Below are 24013 nucleotides of genomic sequence, written 5' to 3' on the forward strand. Positions count from 1 at the left end.
CTGAGGTTTACCACCATAACAAGCACTGACCACCATCTGGCCCCATCGCTCCGTGCAGCTGTCTGTTCAGTCCATTTGGACCTCATGCCTCTGGGCTCTTCTCACTCTTTATTTTATATAAAAGTTGGACAAGTAAATAAGAACACAGTTCAAGGAAACGCAGGATTTTCACTGAATGTTGTGGCTTGTCTCCTGGGCCTGCTGTGCCTTTTCTGTCACAAAATGTCACTCTCTTAATGTGACTTTGATTTTTGTTTTTCATTCCCAGTGTCCAATGAGCCCGACTCTCACAGGCTGAATTTATCAAATACACCACTGAACAGTGAAGGCAGTCCAGCATTTCCTGTCACACGTCCCACTGCTGGAGGAGACGCTTCCCTGAGGATCTCTCTGGAAGCGGAAATTATGATTTCAGGTATGCTAACCCTCTGTGTTTTTCCCAGTTGATTATGGGGTCTTTCAGCAGTGTGTTCTGCTCCTACTCTGTTCAATGCTTGTATGGACTGGGTGTTGGGCAAGGTCGTGGGGTCCAGCGGCTGTGGGGCATCTGTTGGTGAAGAAAGGTTCACGGATTTTAACTTTGCTGACGATGCTGTGATCTTTGCGGAGTCCATGGAGGCTCTGATCAGGGCGCTTGAGAGACTGAGCGAGGAGTCTGAGTGTCTGGGCTTGTGAGGGTCCTGATAAAAACCAAAGAGCCAGGCCTTTAATGACCTCATGGGCACGGCCATCAGCACTGTGTCTGTTTGTGGAGAGAGTGTCGACCTTGTTGAGAGGTTTACTTACCTTGGCAGTGACATTCATGTCTCTGGTGACTCTTCCTATGAAATCAGTAGATGGATTGGGAGAGCATGGGGGGGGGTCATGAGGTCGCTGGAAAGGGGTGTGTGGCACTCCCGATATCTATGCAAAAGGACGAAGGTCCAAGTCTTTAGAGTCCTGGTGCTTCCTGCTTGCGAGTCATGGACGCTATCCAGATACCTGAGATGAAGGCTGGACTCCTTTGGTACTGTGTCTCTTGGGTACCGTTGGTTTGACTTTGTGTCGAATTAGTGGTTGCTCATGGAGTCCCGAATGAGGCACATGACCTGCATTGTGAGGGAGCATCAGTAACGGCGCTAGGGCCATGTGGTGCGTTTCCCCGAGGGTGATCCAGCTTGTAAGATCCTCATTGTTGGGGACCCGAGTGGCTGGACCAGACCAAGGGGTTGCTCACGTAACACCTGACTGCGGCAGATAGAGGGTCATTTCCGGAGGGTGGGAATGGACCGCGTGTCTGCCTGGGGGTTTGCAAACCGAGATCCCGAGTTATTTCGTTGTGTAGTGGGTGCAGCAACGTATTGTACTGGTGGTGGGCTGTATCAGCGCGTGCTCCTAACCTCCTCCTCCTTAGTGGCATCATAAGCATAGTGAAAAGAAACCCCCTGTGGTAACACTTCAGCATACGTATCACTTACTACAGTGTGCACCATAATACTGCCAAAGCAGCTTAATCCAGGTGAGTGCTACGGGGGCGTGGAGCCTATCTCAGCAGCACCGGGTGGGAGAGCAGCCCTATGCAGAACATCCGATCAATCGCAGGACACGCACACACACACACAGAGGGGCCAGTTTGGAATTACCTGTTAATGCTGATTTGTGTTTTCTATGGGGGAAAAAAAGTTATAAAGCTCAATACCATGCTGTGAAAAAGTGTTAGCCCCTTTCCTTATATCCCCTGTTTCTTTATATTTGTCACAATGAATAGCTTCAGATCTTTATACAAACTTCAACATTTGATAAAGACAGCCTGGGTGAATACATAATACCATTTCAATGTTACTAATTAATAAAGGTATCCAACACATGTGGCAGTTAATTGCAGTCTTAGTTATTCTAATTTATTTAAGTCGGCTGAATAAACTTAGCCAGCCCTGTTAATCTATATCTCCCCACATACTGACCCTCATCATGACAGTGAAAAGCCACCACAAGGTTTCTTCAAGACCACTAGGCCTCAAACAAAAGAAATTCAGAAAGATGAGCAAACAAGCTCATTCAGGAAAGGAAAGGGTGACAAAAAGCCATTTCTAAGGCCCTTGGATTCCAGCACACCACCTTGAGAGCCTGTATCAATTAATGGTGAATATTTGGAACAGTCATCCTGACAAAAAGGGTCAAAGCGAGAACACCTGGATCAGGTGAACATCCAAAGATCTGCAGGCCTCCCGGCTTCAGCTAAGGTTGGTTCTCATCAGTATTCACAGGAGTGACCCAAGAGTAACATCAGTGTAGAGAAACACCTGGAAGAGCCTCAGACTTTCTGAAATATCATCGAAAGCCAAACTCTTAAAATTATACAAGGCCTACTGTGTCTGGCACTCGGCAGAAAAACATCAGACCTGCAATGAAACATTGAGGTCCTAATGGGATGGACATGCTCTGAAGACTTGCCATTATCAAAGGAACTTGACCAGAATGTCAGCTCATTTTTCTGTTACGTGATGCTGTCATTGGGTTTTGCTGCAGGACTACAGATGAATGACTGAGCACTTTTGAAGAGGCCTAGTCCAAGTTCTGACAAACCCAATGGAGATGTTGAAATGAGCAGTTGGCACTCGCAGACCTACTGTACCATTGTGTCCAAATTAAAGAAGAGTGAACGAAATTTTTTAACAGTGACTTGAAATCACATTATAGCAAGCACTGAGTTGCTCCTAAAGGTGTGGTAACCAACTCTGAGGACAATGACTTTTTTCCCATGGGTGATAGGAGTGTTGGGTAACTGTCTTTCTTGAATAGTGAAAGTTTTGATTAAAAAAAAATAATAAACTGTATTGTGTGTTCTCTCAGGTTTCCTTTCTCTTATATTGCATTTTGTCTGATGCTCCAGAGTACCCCAGCTGCATGATGGGAGCTGTAGTCCCTGCATCAGCACTGGCACTTGGTTGCAGATGAGATGAAAATACAGTGAGAAAAAAAAAAATGTACTGAACTCTATTCTTATTTGGTCAGTGGTGTGAATTTCACCATTCACGATTCTTTGTTTTGCTGTGAATTTAATTCTCTGGAATCACTGACTCATCTCAAATAGGCTAAAAGTAACCCCATCCCAGTTGTCTCCCCCCCCATTGTCTTCAGCTCAGCATCAGCAAAATCAAGGAATTGCTATTGACTTTGGCCACACCAAAGACCTCTTCACCCGGTCGCTATTCAGGGAGTGGATGTGGAGGTGATTCTCTACTACAGGCATGTGAGGGTCCACCACTGTGACCGTCTGGACCCGTCTTGTAACACGGTGGAGCCAAATAAAAATGGGCAGATCTGGCTCTTTTGTTTCTTAAGACTGCACTCCTTCATTGTTGATACTGACATCCTTTACATTCTCAACAAGTCTGTACGTGCCACCTGTGGTGTGCTGGGCTGATAACTTCATTTCAGGAGAGGCCCACCACATCGAGGAAGGCAGACGCGGTTATTGGGATGTACTTGGGATCTTCTATTGGTAGTAGTGGAGGAGAGAATGAAGACCAAACTGATGTCCACTATGAACAAAGCTGCACATTCTCTCCTTGACACATCAACATTGAGGACTTTAGCCAACAAACAATTCAGTGGAGGTCTGTCCAGAAACTTCTGGGGCTCCTTCATACCAATGGAAACCTGACTTTTATAGTGCTTTACTGGGAAAAAAAAGTTTTTCTTCTTTTGTTGTAATTCTTGTGTATTTTTAAGGAGGGTGGTTGTTTGTTGTTGTAATTCTTGAACTTATATAAAGTCTAAGTTTCTTCTTGGACAAATAAAATACTATTGATCAAATATACCTTCAGAAGCATGTTCATGGTGTGAAAGACACCTGGACAAAAGACAGACGGACTCCGACTGTCCAAAAGCACACCAGCGGTTTTTATTTTCTTTTTCCCTTGTGTGAAAATGCCTTCCGGTCCTCAGCACAACACAAATGCACAAACCCCACTGTGCTCACAGTCCTCCTCCTCCTTCTTCTTCATCCTCGTCCTCTGCCGCCCAACTCCAGCTCCTCGAATGGCGTGAGGTGGCCCTTTTTGTAGCTCCCCGAATGTGCTTCCTGATTGTGTGACAGAAGTGCTGCAGTCCATGGCTCTGGAACTGCCCTTTATCATCCTGGGGAAGATCCTGCCCCTCTTCTGGTCCTTCCCTTATTAATTAATCAGTTAATTGTGATTGTGTTGAGCTAAAGCAACTCAAAGGAAAAACTAAGCAAAGTAAAGTTGTTTTTGGTTACAAATTCTGGTTAACATTTTGGCTCAACTGTTAGGAAAAAAAATGAATGGACCGATTTGGTTACATTCTGACTCAGGTCTTCAGACTCTGAATTGTCGTTAATTTCCATGATGGTCTGCTACCCATTTTTGCTGCACCTCTATTCTTTATATAAAATGCTTACTCTTTATCTCTATCCTGTCAAAAGTCTATTTATACAAACACTTCAGTCCATCTGAAGTTCAGGAGAAAGTGTCCCCTGTCTTCACTGCCGTGTGTGTTTAGGTTCCTCCGCTTGCTTCTCGTTGGCCATCGAGCTTTCGAACGTGACATCAAGATGCATTGTGTATAAACCTCCCGAGCAGGCCTCGCACCACACTGTGTGGAGTCGTAAATGTTGAACATATCTGATATTTATGATTTGAAGTCAGGGTGCCTTGGACGGTCTTGTGAATAAGTCAGCGAGGTCAAGATTAACTACTATGACATGCCTCACATTACAGGAATACATCTGGCAATGTCGGGTAAACTGATGGTTACTCAAGCTTGACAAAGATGGCGGTGTTTGGGCTGATCCCTACTGAGAGATGCTGCAATATAAAGGACATCAGACTTTCTTGTTAAAAGTAGAGCTGCAAGAGTTTGTTGTTTCTTCTTTGTCTTCTTTGCAGATGAAGGTGACGACTGTGCTGAACAAGAGTGTGACATTAACGCTCAGTGTGTCCTGACAGAAGGGGGCGCTGTTTGTCAATGTATGGAAGGATTTGCTGGCAATGGCAGCACCTGCAAAGGTAAGCTGTGAGGGACAAGAGCACCACTAGAGTGTCTCAGACTAGACAGCCACATTGACAGGTTGGCAGGGAATAAGCAACTCAGCCTGCCAGTTGTTGGTTGAGGGCAGGAGCATCTGTAGGTGCAATGGGGAAACAATATACCTGAGGACACGGTGTACATGCAGCAAAACCTCCTGATTGACCTGTGGCAGCATAATACCCATTTATTATCGACTGACTGACAGCAGGAATGGAACTGTGTGAACCCTTGAAGATGGGCCCTTTTTAAAGGCTACTGAAGACTCTGCTGGCTGGCCTTCTTGGTGTGGACAGCATTACTCCAGACTAAAGCAATGGGCACTCTGTCCATCCACCACCTGTCCCTTTCTTATCTATGCTGAATGTAAAATTAAGAAGAAAAAGCAGCTGCTACTGAATGATTGCTGAGCACCCCTGCTGGTGGAAGACAGAAATGCAAATGCAAACTCCATTTACTGTAAATACTCGTCGGCACGTTGAGAGACCCTACATAATCCAGTCTCAACTAGTGGGAGACTCGCCCCTGCACCTCTGAAACAAACTGAGCTGCACACCCAGTTCAGCAAATGAATATATGGATAGTGTTAATGGGATGATGGCACAGTGCTTAGTACTGGTTCCCCACAAATCTAGCATTTTGGGTTTAAATCCCACACCAAGTAATTTTTCTCCTGCTACTCCCCTTTTCTTCCCACATCACTGCAGATGTACATCTTAGGACTGGCAAATTTAAATTGGCCCTCTGGGCATATGTATGATTGTGCCCTGGATTGCACTGGCACACTGTCCAGCATTGGTTCCTACCTTGCACCCAATATTGACAATATCTATGCTGGGAAGACATCCCTGCTTCCTCACAGACCTAATGTCTTGGGTTCAAACCTGAAGTGTGCTCACCTGTGTGAGTTTTCCTACCATGTATGTAACCAAATATGAGCAGCTGTATGGGTGGGTGTGTGTGAGAGTGAGGGGCCCTCTGATGGACTGGCATCCCATCCAGGATTAGCTCATGCTTTGTGTGCAGTGTATATATTAGATGTTTTTGGGAAGCATGTGTAGTGATCCAGTGACACAAAGTGAAAGGGGTGAGGAGGTCTCCAAATACCATCAGCTATACCCCAAACTCAAAAAAGAGGCCTCAAGGCCTGCACAGAACCAAAACAGGGCTCTGGCTTATGAAAGTCTAAAAATATTTCAAATACACAAAATGCACAAAAACGCCTTCAAGGGAGAGGATTACCAAAAACATTTGGCTTGGAATGAATAGAACAAAGTCCCTTTTATTTTAAAGAATTTATTTAAATAATTGAAAATGTAGGAGAAGGACAAAAAAGCAAAGAAGTCCGCATCTACAAGCCAGAAAACAGCAAAAATATGAGAGAGAAAAATCCAATAAACCATTAGAATCATTGAAAACAATACTAAGTATGAAAGACACTTGACCCTGATTGATGCAGGGGGGGTTTGTCCCTGAGAAGTGACATTATGGTGATCCCACCCCCTGGGAGTCCTACTTACAGAATACAAGGAATGTACCCTTGAAGCAGAGTAAAGATACTTGAACATAAGCCAAGGAACAACAGCTAGCTGTGACACAGTGGGGTGTTAGCACAAAGGTTATCTGTGCCCCCCTCATAGACCCCCGAGTCTCGGTTGTTTTCTGTGTGGTGTTTGCCTGTTGCCTGTTTTTTTTTTTTTCTTTTTTTTTTCTTCATCAGTTACTGTCCCACATTCCCAGGATGTCCTGATTATACGGTTTATTTTTTACATGCTAATTCCTGGTCATATTGTTTATTTTCATTTTCTTATTTAATTTTGTTGACTGATGCCAGTTTGGAATTTTTTGGGTGCTGCCAATTTCCCCTTTTGTTTGCCAATCACGTGTTACATGACGTATCATCATCATCGTGTTCCATCTATAAAACACGGTGCAACTGTTTGTGGTCTGTCCAAGTCTTGAGATAAATCCTAGAATCTCCCCTCACCACTTTTTTGAACCTTGACTTTTAATGACAGTTCTTTTGCTCTTTTTCTCTTCATCTTTAACTAAACTTCTTGGTTTCTGCTTTATTTTTGCTACTTGACCATTTTGGACTTGTTGGTAACAACTTTTTAGTGACCATTTCTGATTACCATCCCTCTTTCCATCTCCTAGTCCCTGTTTAATCACAGTTTATTACCAAACTCTAATGGCTGTGTGGCCGTTTTTCTTTTTTCTGGCAGTTCCTCTCCGCGCTCTTTCTGATGTGCTGGTTAAGTTAATTGGGGTCCTAGGTGGGTGTGTGTGTGAGTGGGCTCTGTGATGGACTGGCACCCTGTCTAGTTGGTTTCTGCCCTGCACCCAATGTCATCTTAGCAGGCTCTGACTCTCCGCACCCCTGACTCGATTAAAGAGGGTTTGAGAAACTGATGTTAAGTTATATTGTGATGTGATGTGTTGCGGCCCCTTTGAAACGTGTTGTTCTCTCCCCCACAGACATTGACGAATGCTACACTGGCATTGCCCTCTGTCAGCGGGGGTTCGCAGTTTGCATTAATACAGAGGGAGGCTACGTCTGCAAGTGCCATGCTGGATACACTGGGGATGGCGTGAGCTGTCTGGGTAAGGAACTCTGTGGAGAATCTCTGCCATAGAATGCACACGTGGAGTGAATGTCATAGTAATGTTGATCTGTTGAGGGATGTCACAGTATGACACAGCAGTTTTGGGGTATCACAAGTGGCAAGGATGCCCCTTAGGAGAAGAACAGACTTTGCCAAGATGAACATCTGTGCTGTGCTGTTCTGCTCTCCCTGAAACACCCATCCATTAATAACTGGGAGTGCTTGGAGCCGATGGTAGTTCCAGTGTTGTATCGGATGAGAGAAGACTTTATATTCACACAAAGTGGGCCAAATGGTTGATACTGACAGGGTCGGGGTCCATATGGAGTCCACAGGCTACTAAAGCAACTATCAGACTACAGATAAAAGGGACTCGGTTACATTTGTGCCTCACATCCATTTTATTTTAGGCTGTTGGATTTAATTTTGTAAGCGATTCAGTTACAATAAAAACACATGCTAATATCAGTCCTGAATCTGCAAAATTAATTTAAAAAAAATCAATTTGTTAGACAAAGCAACCTGACAGACCATCATGAGCAACAGCTACACGATAACTGCAAATTCTTTATAGTGCAGAACATCCACAAATTACTCGGCTCATGATGGCTTCAGCTCAAAGTATCAAAGATCTGCAGTAGAAACCTATGGGCACGAGAGAGGAGCCATGACTGGAGGGAACAAGGGGTTCAATGCAAAATCGGGACTTGACACTTTCAAAATGTCAAGGGGGTATGCGGTTGAGATGTTCATTGTTTTCTGTTTCACTAGGAAGATTGAATCAATATCATGAAAAAATAAAATCTGCCATGCACACCATGAAGTGTTTAGAAGGCAGAGCTGAGTTTACCTCTCACATTCAATTGGTAGTTTGCAGACATAATTATTTATTTATTTATATATAGTATATAATTTCATCTTGTTTCTCCATAAATCTTCATTTTTTCTTTCTGCTTAACCTTCTCCATACAGCTTTGTCCTGCACCACCTCCTCAGTCGAGCCTTTTTCCTTCCGAACTTTTTACTTTATCCATGCGTCTCCACCTTGGCCTCCTCACTTTTTCTCCTCCTGGACTTCCTTTCCAATCCCTCTTTTGACCAACGATTCCTTACTGCTCCTCATCACATGTCCATACCACCTTTGCCTACTTCTCTGTACCTTCTTGCACGTCTCTCCCACTTTTATTGTACCTCTGATCGTCTCGTTTCTTCCCTTTTTTGTAACTCCACTCATCCATCTCCACATTCTCATTTTTTCCCCATCCAATTTCTTCTCCTACGCTCCATCTGCTGGCCATGCCTCAGCTCCAGACCTCATTGCTGGCCTTATCAGTGTCTTGACTTAATTCTTTGACACAACACTCCTGATACCTTCTTCCAATTGTTCAATCCACACTGGATTCTGTGGGTTATTTCTGCATCAAAATTTCCATCTTTGGCTGCAACTGATCCTAGATTTTTAAATAAATAATCATTTATATATAACATAGTGATAAGACAGCCCGTGGGTGCAGACAGACAGACAGACAGACAGACACTGGATGTCCAAAAACACACACTGTTTTATTCTCACAAAATGTCCTGCACACAACACAGTGCACCAATCTACCCAAACACAGTTCCTTCTTTCCTTTACTTTCTGTATTCCTTTCCACCTTTCCTCCCAAGCTTCATCTTCCACTTCCCGACTCCAGCTCCTGAGTGGAGAAAGGCGGCCTCTTTTATAAGCACCCGGATGTGTTCCAAGTGCTCCTTGACGATCTTCCAGCGGCACTTCCTGGTGTGGCATAAGTGCTGATGTCCAGGGCTCCACAATCCTGCGGGGGCCCCCCTGTGGTGACCATGAGCCCCAGTAGGGTTGAGCTTCTGTGCTCCATTCCCGTGGCCCCCATACAAACCAGGGCGGCTGCCCTCTCGTGGCCCAGGGGAGGTATAGTCCCTCTCCGGGTCTTTCCAGGCATCCCGGCTGGGCATGGCCCCCAGCCGTCCGCCACTAATATATATATTCAGCTTAGGTCCCTGAAGTGAAGAGAATAAAGTATAATAATTGCTTTAAAAACTTACCCACAATTCCTGATTACCGTATCCTTGCTAATGTATGTAAAGAAGGCAGCATCACCATCCAGTCCAGTATTTTTTCCAGTGAGAGACTACGAGGTACTTTTTAGTTTGCCAGGACTGAATGTTGAAGAGCGAGATCAGTAAGGTCACAGGTGGATGGTGGTCAACAACAGAGGAGGGCATTTGTGTTGTTTTAACGTAAGGTTGTTTGAGAAATGCTTAGGCTTTGAATGCATGGACATAATTCAAAGCCTAGAATCGCAGTCTCCATCCACCCCATTTTTGCCCCTCTCTAATGTCTGACTGGAGGTGAGCCCCCCTGACTTGTCTTGCAGATATTGATGAATGCAGCATTGGTGTCCACAACTGTCACCCACACGCCGATTGCACAAACACAGAAGGAAACTTCACCTGCACTTGCAGAAGTGGCTTCTCCGGATCAGGCCTTAGCTGTTTTGGTGAGTCTGATGTTCAATCCACTGGCCAACTTTCAAATTTTGGGAAATTAAATTATTACTTAAAACTTAATGTTTTATCCTGATGTTACTTTGTTTTGCTTCATTTTCCATGTTTTAACGTAACCCGAGATGGTCCTAACTGCAGCCTGCAATAGTGATGTCACTTAGATAAGACCCACTACGTCAGTCACGAAACACCCTCTCATGTTAATCTTGACAACACATTTGTACAATACAATTTATTTTTGTAAAGCCCTAAATCACACAAGAAGTGCCGCAATGGGCTTCATCAGGCCGTACCTCTTGACAGCCCCCCAGCCTTGACTCTCTTAAGAAGACAAGAAAAAACACCCAAAAAACAAACCCTAGTAGGGAAAAAATGGAAGAAACATCAGGAAAGGCATTTCAAAGAGAGACCCCTTAGCAGGTAGGTTGGGCATGCAGTGTGTGTCAAAAAAAAAAGAATGGGTCAATACAATACACAATAGACAGAAGAGAATACAAGTCATCCTCAATATAATATAATAGTGCAATAGAAATATTATCAATACAGAGCAGAATTTAACAGAAGATGATATCACCTAATAGGGTTTGAATTTGTTCAGATTCCTGGAGACCTTGGCTATCAAGCTGCAGCCCCCTATTGGCCATTCCACAGCTGAGTAAGCACTGGGTCAGCCAATCTAATGAAAGGACCCCTCTGCCCTTCGATTCCTGTGATCCTCCATCAGAGATGACTTTACCTGAGGCAGGCAAAACCACTTGGCAGGTGGGCCGTGGCACATTTGAGTACCGAGAAGAGATTTATGTCCCTAGGTTACTTGATTATCATTATTATTTGAGTTAGATACTTTACTCCCCCCTAGATCCTAATAATAACCATAGTGTAACTGGACGTACAGTGAATCTGGAAAGTATTCCCAGCGCATCTCTTTTTCCACATTTTCTTATGTTACAGCCTTATTCCAGAATGGATTAAATTCATTTTTTTCCTCAGAATTCTACACACAACACCCCATAATAACAACGTGAAAAAAGTTTACTTGAGATTTTTGCAAATTTATTAAAAATAAAAAAATTAAGAAATCCCATGTCCATAAGTATTCACAGCCTTTGCTCAATACTTTGTCGATGCCCCTTTGGCAGCAATTCCAGCCTCAAGTCTTGTTGAATATGATGCCACAAGCTTGGCACACCTATCCTTGGCCAGTTTCGCCCATTCCTCTTTGCAGCACCTCTCAAGCTCCATCAGGTTGGATGGGAAGCGTCGGTGCACAGCCATTTTAAGATCTCTCCAGAGATGTTCAATCAGATTCAAGTCTGGGCTCTGGCTGGGCCACTCAAGGACATTCACAGAGTTGTCCTGAAGCCACTCCTTTGATATCTTGGCTGTGTGCTTTGGGTCGTTGTCCTGCTGAAAGATGAACCGTCGCCCCAGTCTGAGGTCAGGAGCGCTCTGGAGCAGGTTTTCATCCAGGATGTCTCTGTACATTGCTGCAGTCATCTTTCCCTTTATCCTGACTAGTCTCCCAGTTCCTGCTGCTGAAAAACATCCCCACAGCATGATCCTGCCATGACCATGCTTCAATGTAGGGATGGTATTGGCCTGGTGATGAGTGGTGCCTGGTTTCCTCCAAACGTGACGCCTGGCATTCACACCAAAGAGTTCAATCTTTGTCTCATCAGACCAGAGAATTTTCTTTCTCATGGTCTGAGAGTCCTTCAGGTGCCTTTTGGCAAACTCCAGGCGGGCTGCCATGTGCCTTTTACTAAGGAGTGGCTTCCGTCTGGCCACTCTACCATACAGGCCTGATTGGTGGATTGCTGCAGAGATGGTTGTCCTTCTGGAAGGTTCTCCTCTCTCCACAGAGGACCTCTGGAGCTCTGACAGAGTGACCATCGGGTTCTTGGTCACCTCCCTGACTAAGGTCCTTCTCCCCCGATCGCTCAGTTTAGATGGCCGGCCAGCTCTAGGAAGAGTCCTGGTGATTTTGGACTTCTTCCACTTATGGATGATGGAGGCCACTGTGCTCATTGGGACCTTCAAAGCAGCAGAAATGTTTCTGTAATCTTCCCCAGATTTCTGCCTCGAGACAATCCTGTCTCGGATGTCTACAGACAATTCCTTTGACTTCATGCTTGGTTTGTGCTCTGACATGAACTGTCAACTGTGGGACCTTCTATAGGCAGGTGTGTGCCTTTCCAAATCATGCCCAGTCAACTGAATTTACCACAGGTGGACTCCAATGAAGCTGCAGAAACATCTCAAGGATGATCAGGGGAAACAGGATGCACCTGAGCTCAATTTTGAGCTTCATGGCAAAGGCTGTGAATACTTATGTATGTGGGATTTCTCAATTTTTTATTTTTAATAAATTTTCAAAAATCTCAAGTAAACTTTTTTCACGTTGTCATTATGGGGTGTTGTGTGTAGAATTCTGAGGGAAAAAATGAATTTAATCCTTTTGGAATAAGGCTGTAAAATAACAAAATGTGGAAAAAGTGATGTGCTGTGAATACTTTCTGGATGCACTGTACCTCAAAACATCTACAGCTTGATTCTGTTAATACGTGATTATTGTTTTGTGACGGATGTTGTGGCCGTTATGGGCCGGTGGGCGTTATGTGACTCATGTCGTAGGTATCACAGGCTGCCGTTACACTCTTGAGTGATGTTGGTAATAAAAGGTTTGTATTTTCTGGAAGACTCTGAGTCCAGCAGGGGGCACCTTCTCATGTTGAATTCAAAGATTTACTGTAAATGTGTTTGTCAAGTGAAATGGAGACCCACATGTCCCTGCCCTCCTTAACACTTGGGAGGAAGGAAGGTGCCATGAAGTGGTCTGAGTGCCTCCATTACTACATAGCAGGGACTGAAGAGCCACTGCACTGAGGCAGTCCTCGGACCATCTGGATCTGACCACCCCGCCACCGTATTACTTATTGACATTCAGTGCAGCTCCATCAGAAACGGAGGTTCAGTCTCCACTCTGATTCCAAACATTTGATGCCAACAAGGTGACATCACTTCATTTTTATCTTGTAGAATCAACAATCCCACCACCTCGGAATGTCTATGAAACGACACATCCATGGAATGACGAGCGACATCACAGCTGCCCTGCCTCCCACGCCGAGTACTGCCTTCATGAAGGAGTCTGCTTCCATATTCCAGAAATTGAATCCTACGCCTGCAAGTAAGTCCATGTGGAGCAAAGAAAAATGGCACAAGCCAAGCCAAACGAAAGCTGTAAAGAATAACTTCAGTTGTTAATCCAGACCGTCGCCTTCAAGGCTACCTTCTGGGGTTTGATCCTGGGCACAGAAGCAGGGATGAACACACTGGGCTGTCCAGGGCTGTAGTGGCTGCACTTGTCTTTATAAACTGCAGCTGATGGATGTGTGTAGCTGTATGAGACCCGTTTAGGGTATGAAGGGTGACAAGTGATAGGAGGCCACCACACTGCAGTTGGACAAAGAGACTCAGCCATAGCAATGCTGCTGGGGACGGATGTTAGCATCCAGACACTTCCCTGGGCTCCCTGCCAGCCTGTGCAGTCAACAAAGTAGAAAGGCAAAGGGCCGAGACAGCAGGCCGGCCATGAGATGGGGGCGAGGCTCAGGGCAAATAATAGAGGCAAACCTCATGCCACTCAGATTAAGGCAGGAAGGACATTTTTTCCATTTAACAGGGTGGCAAATTTTAAGCATCACAGCTTAAATATCATATCATGAAAGGTGACGGGGGCCAGAGCCCATCCAGGCGGCACCAAATGCAAGATTGTCTGTCTATCCATCTATCATACAGTGCCTTTTATCTACTTGTATATAATGCCTTTTACATTGGTCTATATATGTCTACTATGCTGTGCCTTTCACATCCATCTATCTTTAATATAGTGCCTTTCATCTATATGCAGTTTTTCACATCTTATTATATATAATGTTATCTATCATACAGTGCTTTCCATGTACTATATAGTGCCTTTCACATCTCTTTATCTTTTTATATAGTGCCTCTCACATGTATCTAATAGTAATAATGCATTTTATTTATATAGCGCCTCTCCCATGCTCAAGGCCCTATATGGGTCTTTATATATGTACTATAGGGTCTTCCATATATGTGTGTCTCTATCTACCTATCCGGGTTCAAGCTCACTCCATGATAGACCCACAATCAAGTTTTCTCTATCAAGTGTGCTGTCCCCTAACCACCCCCTACTGATGTGATATTTAGTGACATCTCCCACTTCATGTAAATGTTTGTGTGCCACAGAGCATGTTGGCACTGAAGCAGAATGTCAATGTCAAGTATTTTCAAATATTTATCAAACTTTGAAACAAAGCAAAAGCAGGCCAAGTGCTGCTGTGCCATCGTGTCAGCTGTGGCTTGAACTGAAAGTCCACTCAGAGTTCAGTAGCCAAATGGCTCTCGTTGTGTTTTTAGATTCTATCGACAAAGCATAAAAAAAAGGCCGCACCATTTTCTCTAGAACAAAGGAACACATTGGGTTTATGACAAATTTGAGTAGTTGAACCAAAAAAAAAAAAAAAAAACCAAGCAAACCTTGGCCTGTGGTACAAACTTCAAAGTGATGAGCTGGTCAGTTACTGAAAGAAAAGCCGTCTGAAATCCTGAGAATGGCCAGTGTGCTAATCATCTGTCAGTTCCAGGGAGATGGTTCACAGACACTGGGAGAACAACCAAACTGCGCACAGATAGGAAATGGGGACAGGATCTGAACTTGGGATACTGGAGCTGTGAGGCAGCAGTGGTAGCAATGGCACTAGTTTGTCTCCCTCTCATTTCGACACCAGATCATGACATTGATAATCCTGTGGCCTGATGTTACTCTAGCGAGTGGCGACATGTTGCATGTTGATCAGCATCTGCAAGTCAGAATTAAACTGTCTTCTGTGTACCTGACAATGAGGACCCCTAAAAACCAAATATCATTTGTAGCATTTCAACCTGCACTTACAAGATTTACCACTGGGGGGCAGCCATACCTCATTAATGCTCTGCTGGTCTTCATATTTTCGCACTTAGCTGTTTATCATGCACTCTGAGGATTCTCAAATCTGCTTAAAATTTTCAGGTCATGGCTTGGGCTCATTGCTTTTTCCAGTAGCACAAGACAGGAAATGGCCCTGGAGAGGCACCAGTCCACCTAGACACCCACAAAAGGCCATTTTATACTGGATGGTTCGGCTAATCATCATATGACTGGGGAGGAGAGATGAAAACTGGAGTACTGGGATAAAAACCCTTAGTCACAGGGAGAACATGCAAAGTCCACACAGAAAGTGTCCAGGCCTGGGATTTGAACCCAGGATGCTGAATCTCTGAGGTGGCAGTGTTCATTAATGTGCTGCATTTCTTTCTGTCAGTATTAAGGTCTGCCACTAGAGGGCAGTCATGACATTTCTTTCCCTTCCAAGCGTCAGGTTTTACAGTTTTGTTAGTTCAATTAAAAAAAGAAAAAGAGCGAGCTCAGTTTAGAAGTGGACCTTAAGCCAAACTAACAGCAAATGCTTTAATTTCCTCTGCATTGGTAATGTGAGCATCTAACATTGTTGTGTCCTGTGCCAGCTGTGTGACAGGTTACATGGGGGAGCGCTGCCAGTTCAGCGATCTGGAGTGGTGGGAACTGCAGCGTGAAGAGGAAGAGAAGAAGCGTAATCTCACCATCGCTGTCTGCATGATCATACTGGTCCTGGTGCTGACCGTTGGTGCCTGTGTGACGTATTGTAACAGGTAAGCCGCACGATGGGACTGTGGGATGAACAGAGTTCTCTCTATAATCAGAGCATTTCAGGGCTGCGAGGAAAAGAAGTTATAAATAGGCAATCGGCACCTGCCCATACCAGCTGCACCCACATACGTGTCTCTATACATAAATCTAACTTCTGTATTGTCTTAACCACCTTTACCCTGGGCAGGCCTGGCAGTCAGAGCCTTGGAGATGTGCCTTAAATGTCTGCCCTCACTCTGCAGACTGTAGGTAGAAACACAAACTGCTTGTGCACCCTCTGTGCTGTGGCAGTGCTGCCCTCCGTGCCCACAGTAGGAGCTATCAAGTCTTGGAGTTGTCATCCGACAAAGCTGTGCTAAGTCTTTGTGTGGAATTTGCCATTCCTTGACTTCATAACAATGGTCCATCCATATTTCATAGCATCGAACATTCACGTCCACCAGTCTTCACCTTTGTCATCTCCACTTTGACAAAATGGGCACACTGATTTGTGTTTAATTGCCCCTACACCGTGCCTACTGCTTTGTTGTGCCAGAGCAGCACCTACATGCTCTTGGGTTCTCTTTTAGGTCAAAGGCCTATTTCCCTAGTGCGGTGGATCCCAAACTCAGCCCTGGGGTCCCCCTGTGGCTGCAGGTTTTTGTTCCAACCAGCATCACAGTTGGTGATGATAATCGATAACCACTGATGTCATTTAATTAGCTGCTCTTTTTTACTCTTCTCTCATTCTGCATTCAGAAAAAAACACGACAGTATGGTTTTTACTTTTAGAAGACATTTAGAAATATTTCTATTTTTTTATTTTTTTTTCTAAAGCTCTAAATGTTTAACTCATTTGTTGTGTTCTGTTATTTTCCTCTTTCCTGTGTAGTTCATTTAACCCTAATGGTTACCATTAACAACCAGCACAGCAGACACCCAGGATGATAAAAGAAGCAATGACTTTAGTGTCAGACCCGCTAATTAGTAAAAATAACCAGCACACTGGAAAAGCAGAATGGAAATAATTTGAAAATACTGTTAATGACGGGCGGCATGGTGGCGCAGTGGGTAGCACTGCTGCCTCGCAGTTAGGAGACCCATCTGGGTTCACTTCCCAGGTCCTCCCTGTATGGAGTTTGCATGTTCTTCCCGTGTCTGCGTGGGTTTCCTCCCACAGTCCAAAGACATGCAGGTTAGGTGCATTGCCGATCCTAAATTGTTCCTAGTGTGTGCTTGGTGTGTGGGTGTGAGTGTGCCCAGTGGTGGGCTGGCGCCCTGCCCGGGGTTTGTTTCCTGCCTTGCTCCCTGTGTTGTCTGGGATTGGCTCCAGCAGACCCCCGTGACCCTGTAGTTAGGATTCAGCAGGTTGGACAATGGATGGATGGATGGATGGAAAAAGCTAAAAATTCACCATAAGACTGCTTATTACATTTTCATAAAAATCTACCAAATATAGTTTGTAATTTCTACATTGACTCCAAAACACAGAAACTGGGAAAGAATAACTCCCTTAATTAGGCTAAGAGTCCAATGAGAAATGGAAGTTGGTTGGAACAAAAACCTGCAGCCACAGGGGGTCCCCAAGGCTGAGTCTGGGAATCACTGCCTTAGTAGATGGAGAAAAAGGAAGGAAACATCTGGGATATGTGAGGCAGCTATTTGGAAAGATGACGGGCAGTTTAAGACTGATTGATGCAAAGCCATACATGAACCGCACTGTACAGGTAAATGGACACAGTGATAGATATGAAAGGCACTATACACTAAATAAGATAGATAAATAGGAAAGGTGTTGCTATAAACTCAATAGAGAAGGCACTGCAGAAAACAGGACATTCACAATGGATGGATCAGACGACAAACATGCTGATGGATAGACTGATAAGAGTCCTATAAGATGGATATAAGTGGATGGATGGATGAAAGGTACTATATAATAGACAACTGAATAGGATAGATAGGGAGGGCACTATCTAAAACAAAAGAGAGAGGGGACAGACACAGCAGATGAATGGATTGATAGAAAGGCAAACAGGCACATAGAGAGACAGACAGACATGAAGGACTATGTATGGCTGAGAGAACTAGATGAAAGGCACTATATAACAGACAGATACATCAGAAAGGTACTATGCCATAAACATAGATAGAAAGGCACTGTATAAAAGAAACAGGACAGATGTGGTTTTTGGATGGATAGGAAAATTAAAAGGTCTGTGTGGGAGAGTGAGAGAAGAAAGGTAGCAAATAAGAGAGAGATATGAAAGGCACTGTATGATGCAATAAATACCAGATGGAAATGTCACTGCATGACTGACAGATAGATGGATAAGAAAGGCACTATATAATAGATTGGTAGATAGGAAGAGCACCAGGGAAAGGAGGGGCGGATGGATGGATGGATGGATAGACAGACAGACAGATGAGCAGCACTATATAATAGGTAACTAAACTGACAGACAGATAGGAAAGGCACTATATACTGTAGAACAGATTTGATGGGCACAGTGGACAGGTGAATTAATAGATTGATAAACAAAAAGACACATGGGCAGATAGATAAGAATTATTGTCTAAGACCAAGACATGAAAGGACTATGGATGGGTGGCAAGAAAGAGAAATTAATAACAGTATATAATAGATAACTAGGAAAGGTACTATAAAAATAAACAGTTGATAAAAAGCACTATATACAGCGCATCCAGAAAGTATTCACAGCGCATCACTTTTTCCACATTTTGTTATGTTACAGCCTTATTCCAGAATGGATTAAATTCATTTTTTTCCTCAGAATTCTACACACAACACCCCATAATGACAATGTGAAAAAAGTTTACTTCAGATTTTTGCAAATTTATTAAAAATAAAAAAATTGAGAAAGCACATGTACATAAGTATTCACAGCATTTGCCATGAAGCTCAAAATTGAGCTCAGGTGCATCCTGTTTCCCCTGATCATCCTTGAGATGTTTCTGCAGCTTCATTGGAGTCCACCTGTGGTAAATTCAGTTGACTGGACATGATTTGGAAAGGCACACACCTGTCTATAGAAGGTCCCACAGTTGACAGTTCATGTCAGAGCACAAACCAAGCATGAAGTCAAAGGAATTGTCTGTAGACCTCCGAGACAGGATTGTCTCCAGGCACAAATCTGGGGAAGGTTACAGAAAAATTTCTGCTGCTTTGAAGGTCCCAATGAGCACAGTGGCCTCCGTCATCTGTAAGTGGAAGAAGTTCAAAACCACCAGGACTCTTCCTAGAACTGGCCGGCCATCTAAACTGAGCGATCGGGGGAGAAGGGCCTTAGTCAGGGAGGTGACCAAGAACCCGATGGTCACTCTGTCAGAGTTCCAGAGGTCCTCTGTGGAGAGAGGAGAACCTTCCAGAAGGACAACCATCTCTGCAGCAATCCACCAATCAGGCCTGTATGGTAGAGTGACCAGACGGAAGCTACTCCTTAGTAAAAGGCACATGGCAGCCTGCCTGGAGTTTGCCAAAAGGCACCTGAAGGACTCTCAGACCATGAGAAAAAAAATTCTCTGGTCTGATGAGACAAAGATTGAACTCTTTGGTGTGAATACCAGGCGTCATGTTTGGAGGAAACCTGACACAATCCCTACATTGAAGCATGGTGGTGGCAGCATCATGCTGTGGAGATGTTTTTTAGCAGCAGGAACTGGGAGACTAGTCAGCATAAAGAGAAAGACGACTGCAGCAATGTATAGAGACATCCTGGATGAAAACCTGCTCCAGAGTGTTCTTGACCTCAGACTGGGGCGACGGTTCATCTTTCAGCAGGACAACGACCCTAAGCACACAGCCAAGATATCAAAGGAGTGGCTTCAGGACAACTCTGTGAATGTCCTTGAGTGGCCCAGCCAGAGCCCAGACTTGAATCTGATTGAACATCTCTGGAGAGATCTTAAAATGGCTGTGCACCGACGCTTCCCATCCAACCTGATGGAGCTTGAGAGGTGCTACAAAGAGGAATGGGCCAAACTGGCCAAGGATAGGTGTGCCAAGCTTGTGGCATCATATTCAACAAGACTTGAGGCTGGAATTGCTGCCAAAGGGGCATCGACAAAGTATTGAGCAAAGGCTGTGAATACTTATGGACATGGGATTTCTCAGTTTTTTTATTTTTAATAAATTTGCAAAAATCTCAAGTAAACTTTTTTCACGTTGTCATTATGGGGTGTTGTGTGCAGAATTCTGAGGAAAAAAATGAATTGAATCCATTTTGGAATAAGGCTGTAACATAACAAAAGGTGGAAAAAGTGAATACTTTCCGGATGTACTGTAAAACAGATACTGTAGGACAGATGGTGGGTAGATGTATAGGCTGATCAAAAGCTCTGTAGGAGACCGAGAGAGAGAAAGAGACAAACAGGCATTATATCAGACAGATAACGGCATGAATGGGTAGATGCATACACAGATATAAAGACACTATATTGTTATATAATATATAAATAATATATGTGTGTGCACTGTGTCATCATTGAATTCCAGGGGTTGATTATGCAGCCCTGTGCTGTAGGTCTGCTTTTTGTGAAATAAGTTTGATTGCTTTGGTCTGAGAGGGAAAAATAAAGGAGTTTTGTTGTTGCACTGACCAGCTGTCAGCGTCTCTGTCTTAGACATAAAATATATGGTGGGTAACTAGGTGGTTAGATCAGAAAGGCACTATATAAAAGATGGATGAGAGGCACTACATTGTAGAGCGAGATCAGACGAGCGAGCACTCTATAAATGAATGCTGTCCCCTGACCAGTAGTGTGTCTGCTTGTCCTCATCCACAGGCTCATGCCAGTAGTGCAGTGATGCCCACTCTCAATGGTATTTGGCATTTTGTGGCAGAACACCGCCCTTGTCACTGTGCTTCACACTCAGACAGAGCAAGAGCCCACTGGCTTGGAGGGCACAGAAATCAAAGTGAGGAAAACTTGTGGAGTTTGGCACTTTGCACAGATTGTCCAGTCACCCCTGAAGACATTAGTTTGCTGCACTGCATGCCAAGGCCTACACCTGGCACCTTACGGTGGTTTACTTTCTGCCATTTTTACACCCCTTCTGTTCCACATCCATCCACCACTTTGAATAAAGTTGGCCTCGATGTTGTTTTATTCTGCAGGGTCTTCATCATTTGATGGGGGGCTTTACCTGTTGCCATTAGGATTGACTCGACCATCTTGCCGTTCTCCTGCTCACTGGGTCACCTTGAAGCGTGGTGGGCTTTACTTTTTGAGTTAACCTCTGAAATGCTTTATCGATTTGTACCATCTGAGTGTCATGTGGTCACCGTCGCCATTTATTTAAACGGGATAGCATCCATTAAGAAGAAACAGCTAATAAAGTGAAAATTAGAAAGCATTTTGTGAGGCTGCCATTCAAAGGGTGCAACATCGGGACCCGGGGGGATACTGGGGGTGGGGGTGCCATACGCGTTTTTAAATGGAGTATGTAAGGGCTCACCTCAAAAGCTGGCAAACAGAGCACAGATGAGTAGTTTGTGAGCCTTCAAACTCTATTTTCGCGTGTTGTTTAACTAAATGATTCCCTGTACAAATGTTTCTGCCATCCCGTCACACTGCAGTGCCTCGGCTCTTTTGACTTACAAAGCAGCAGCGATCAATGCGAGACCCTCGCTTCCTTGTGGAAGTGTGCGCTTTCAATTACATGCTTGGCTTGGCTTGTACTACAGCAATTACGCCTCTAAGTAGGTCATTTTGGCGGTGAGAAATGGAGCCACTGGTCTATAACCTTATTTGGCCGCGCAGTACTTACCGATATATTTGTGGTAAATTGCCTGTCTCACTCGACTGCTGGACTGAGGTGGCTGCTCCATTTTTTGATTTTCTTCCCTTAATTGATCCACTGCTTTGTTTTGGGGATGCATGAACAATCAAAGCCACAAGGGGCGACAGCAGCGTTGCCATCCAGGCTGATTCATGGTGTCCTCTTGCTGTGGTCCTTTCTGTTAGTCACTCCTGACCCAGGGTCTCGGGGTCTGTCTGCCTTATGTCTGCGTTCTAGTCCCTTGCTCTATTACAGTCTGTAACTCTTCTTTGTCCATTTGGCCCCCTCCTTGTAATTCTTGTCTTATTAGACATTGTCCAGTCTGATCTGTTCCCATATTCAGCTCCAAAATGCTTGTGGGACACTTTTGCCACCTTTGTACTGCTCAGTACTTTCCATTTTATAGTGGGCCTACTTTAGGGGACCACCTCCATTCAGCCCTCTTTTTATTGAGGTTGAGGTCCCCAAGCAATCACTTAGCTTCTGTATTCCATGAAACAGCTCTGTCTCCATTGTTCACCTCCTTTTGTTGTTTTCTATTATAGTGGTTGTGAAAAAGTATTTGCTCCTCTCTGAAACCTCAGTTTTACATATTTTATACCAGTGTTTCTTTAACTGTGGGATCCATTGCAGTTTGGCAATAGGGCAAAGTATGGAGTGAAAGAGACAATCGGTCTGCTTCACAATGCTGGCAGCACTGGGACGGTGACAGATTTTGATTTCAACAGCACCTTCTATGCCATCCAGCCAATACAGGTGGATGAGCATCCTGGATGATGGACTGTCTGTACATCTCTCTCACACACACACACACACACACACAGTACGTTACCTCAAGAGGGCTCTTCCCCTTCTGACAGGTGTTTTTTTCTCACAGACTCCACCCCTTTTGGTAGCATCTCTCTCTCTCTCTCTGTCATTCTTCCAGACTCCACCCATTCTGACAATGTGTTTCTCTCTCACAGACTCCACCCCTTTTGTTAGCATCTCTCTTTCTCTCTCTCTCTCTGTCATTCTTCCAGACTCCACCCATTCTGGCAATGTGTTGCTCTCTCAGGCTCCACCCCTTCTAATAGTGCATCTTTCTTTCTCATCTTCTTGTTCTTTCTTTTGCACTCTCTCCCAGACTTTGCCCCTACTGATAGTGCTGCTCTCTGTCTTTCTCTCTCTCTCTCTCTCAGGCTCCATCTGACAGTCTTTCTCACAGGCTCCACCCCTTTTGACAGTATCTTTCTCTTTCCCTCTCTATCTGCCAGGCTCCGCCCCTTCTGACATTCTCTTTTTCTCTCCCAGACTCCACCCCTAATGACAGTAGTTCTCTCTCTCTCTTCCCCAGGCTCCGCCCCTTCTAACAGCAGTGCTCTCTCTCTCTCTCCCAGAGCCCCTAACCCCCCAAGAATTTTCATGTTCAAAATGGCACTGATCTGATGGTTAAATCCCTTAACACTTGTTGTCTTCTCCTGGTCACAATTGTACATTGTATCATTCAGGACTGACCAATATAACGTCACAGTTGAATGGATCTGTGATTTCAAGAAGTACTTGGCTTGTGGTGTCCTCCTTTACCACTTGGCAGCCTTGTCCACCCAATCCCTCTCTTCTTGAGCTTTAAGTTTATATGTTTACTTCATGGCTGTCTTTCCATGTTGAGTGTTCTGTAGGCAAAAAACAAGCCAAAGGTGAAATTATCTGGGCAGCATTTCATTTTGACGTCTGCAAATGAGTCCATCTATGAGCTGGCGTGTTACATCTGTGGTTGGTCCCTGCCAACCACCAGCACTGTTGGATGAAGTTCTGTGATGGATAGAGTGTGTCCAGAGAATGGAGCATTTCTGTTATCCTGGAAAGAAACTCTCTTTCTTTCTTTTGTTCTATCACAACACAGTCCAGAATGTTAGGAAAAAAGATTTTAACAGAATGGTGCAAAACAAAATCAATCTGTTTTAAGGCAACATGTGTGTACTGTGCAGTGGGACACTAAGCCACAAGCTCCTGGTCTCTTTCCTTCTTTTCAGATTATGACAGGTGCACTGTAAACACTTGACAGGGGGCTGTAACCCTAATTTGTCAGTTTGGGTTAGTGGAGAGCTCCTTTGTGGGAGCAGCTCCTGCCCCTTAAAGCAATTTATCACTTTATTTATTAATTCATGAATTTTCCAATTTCAGACAAAAGGAATATCAAGTGAAGAATCCCTGTACTGATGAAATGAACGAGGGGAGCAGCGGTGTGGATAGTGTCACCAGGACGTCTGGCAGCAGCGCCAAGCGGGTAATTAAATGGAGAGAGAGGCGGGCGCCCCACTTCGGCCTGCCAGA

General features: G+C 44.4%; 1 protein-coding gene across 2 annotated transcripts in view; it reads left to right on the plus strand.

Moving 5' to 3' along the window:
• The window catches only part of egf (epidermal growth factor), a 95891-nt gene that overhangs the window by 64317 nt on the left and 7561 nt on the right, over positions 1-24013 (plus strand). For both annotated transcript variants that reach the window (XM_028805107.2, XM_051929758.1), the window contains exons 16-22: positions 269-415; positions 4893-5012; positions 7510-7635; positions 10034-10156; positions 13203-13353; positions 15753-15917; positions 23864-23966. In XM_028805107.2, the coding sequence (XP_028660940.1) occupies positions 269-415; positions 4893-5012; positions 7510-7635; positions 10034-10156; positions 13203-13353; positions 15753-15917; positions 23864-23966 (935 nt within the window). The remainder of the gene's footprint in view (positions 1-268; positions 416-4892; positions 5013-7509; positions 7636-10033; positions 10157-13202; positions 13354-15752; positions 15918-23863; positions 23967-24013) is intronic.

This window comes from Erpetoichthys calabaricus, chromosome 7 (assembly GCF_900747795.2).
Source record: "Erpetoichthys calabaricus chromosome 7, fErpCal1.3, whole genome shotgun sequence".
Taxonomy (NCBI): Eukaryota; Metazoa; Chordata; class Cladistia; order Polypteriformes; family Polypteridae; genus Erpetoichthys; species Erpetoichthys calabaricus.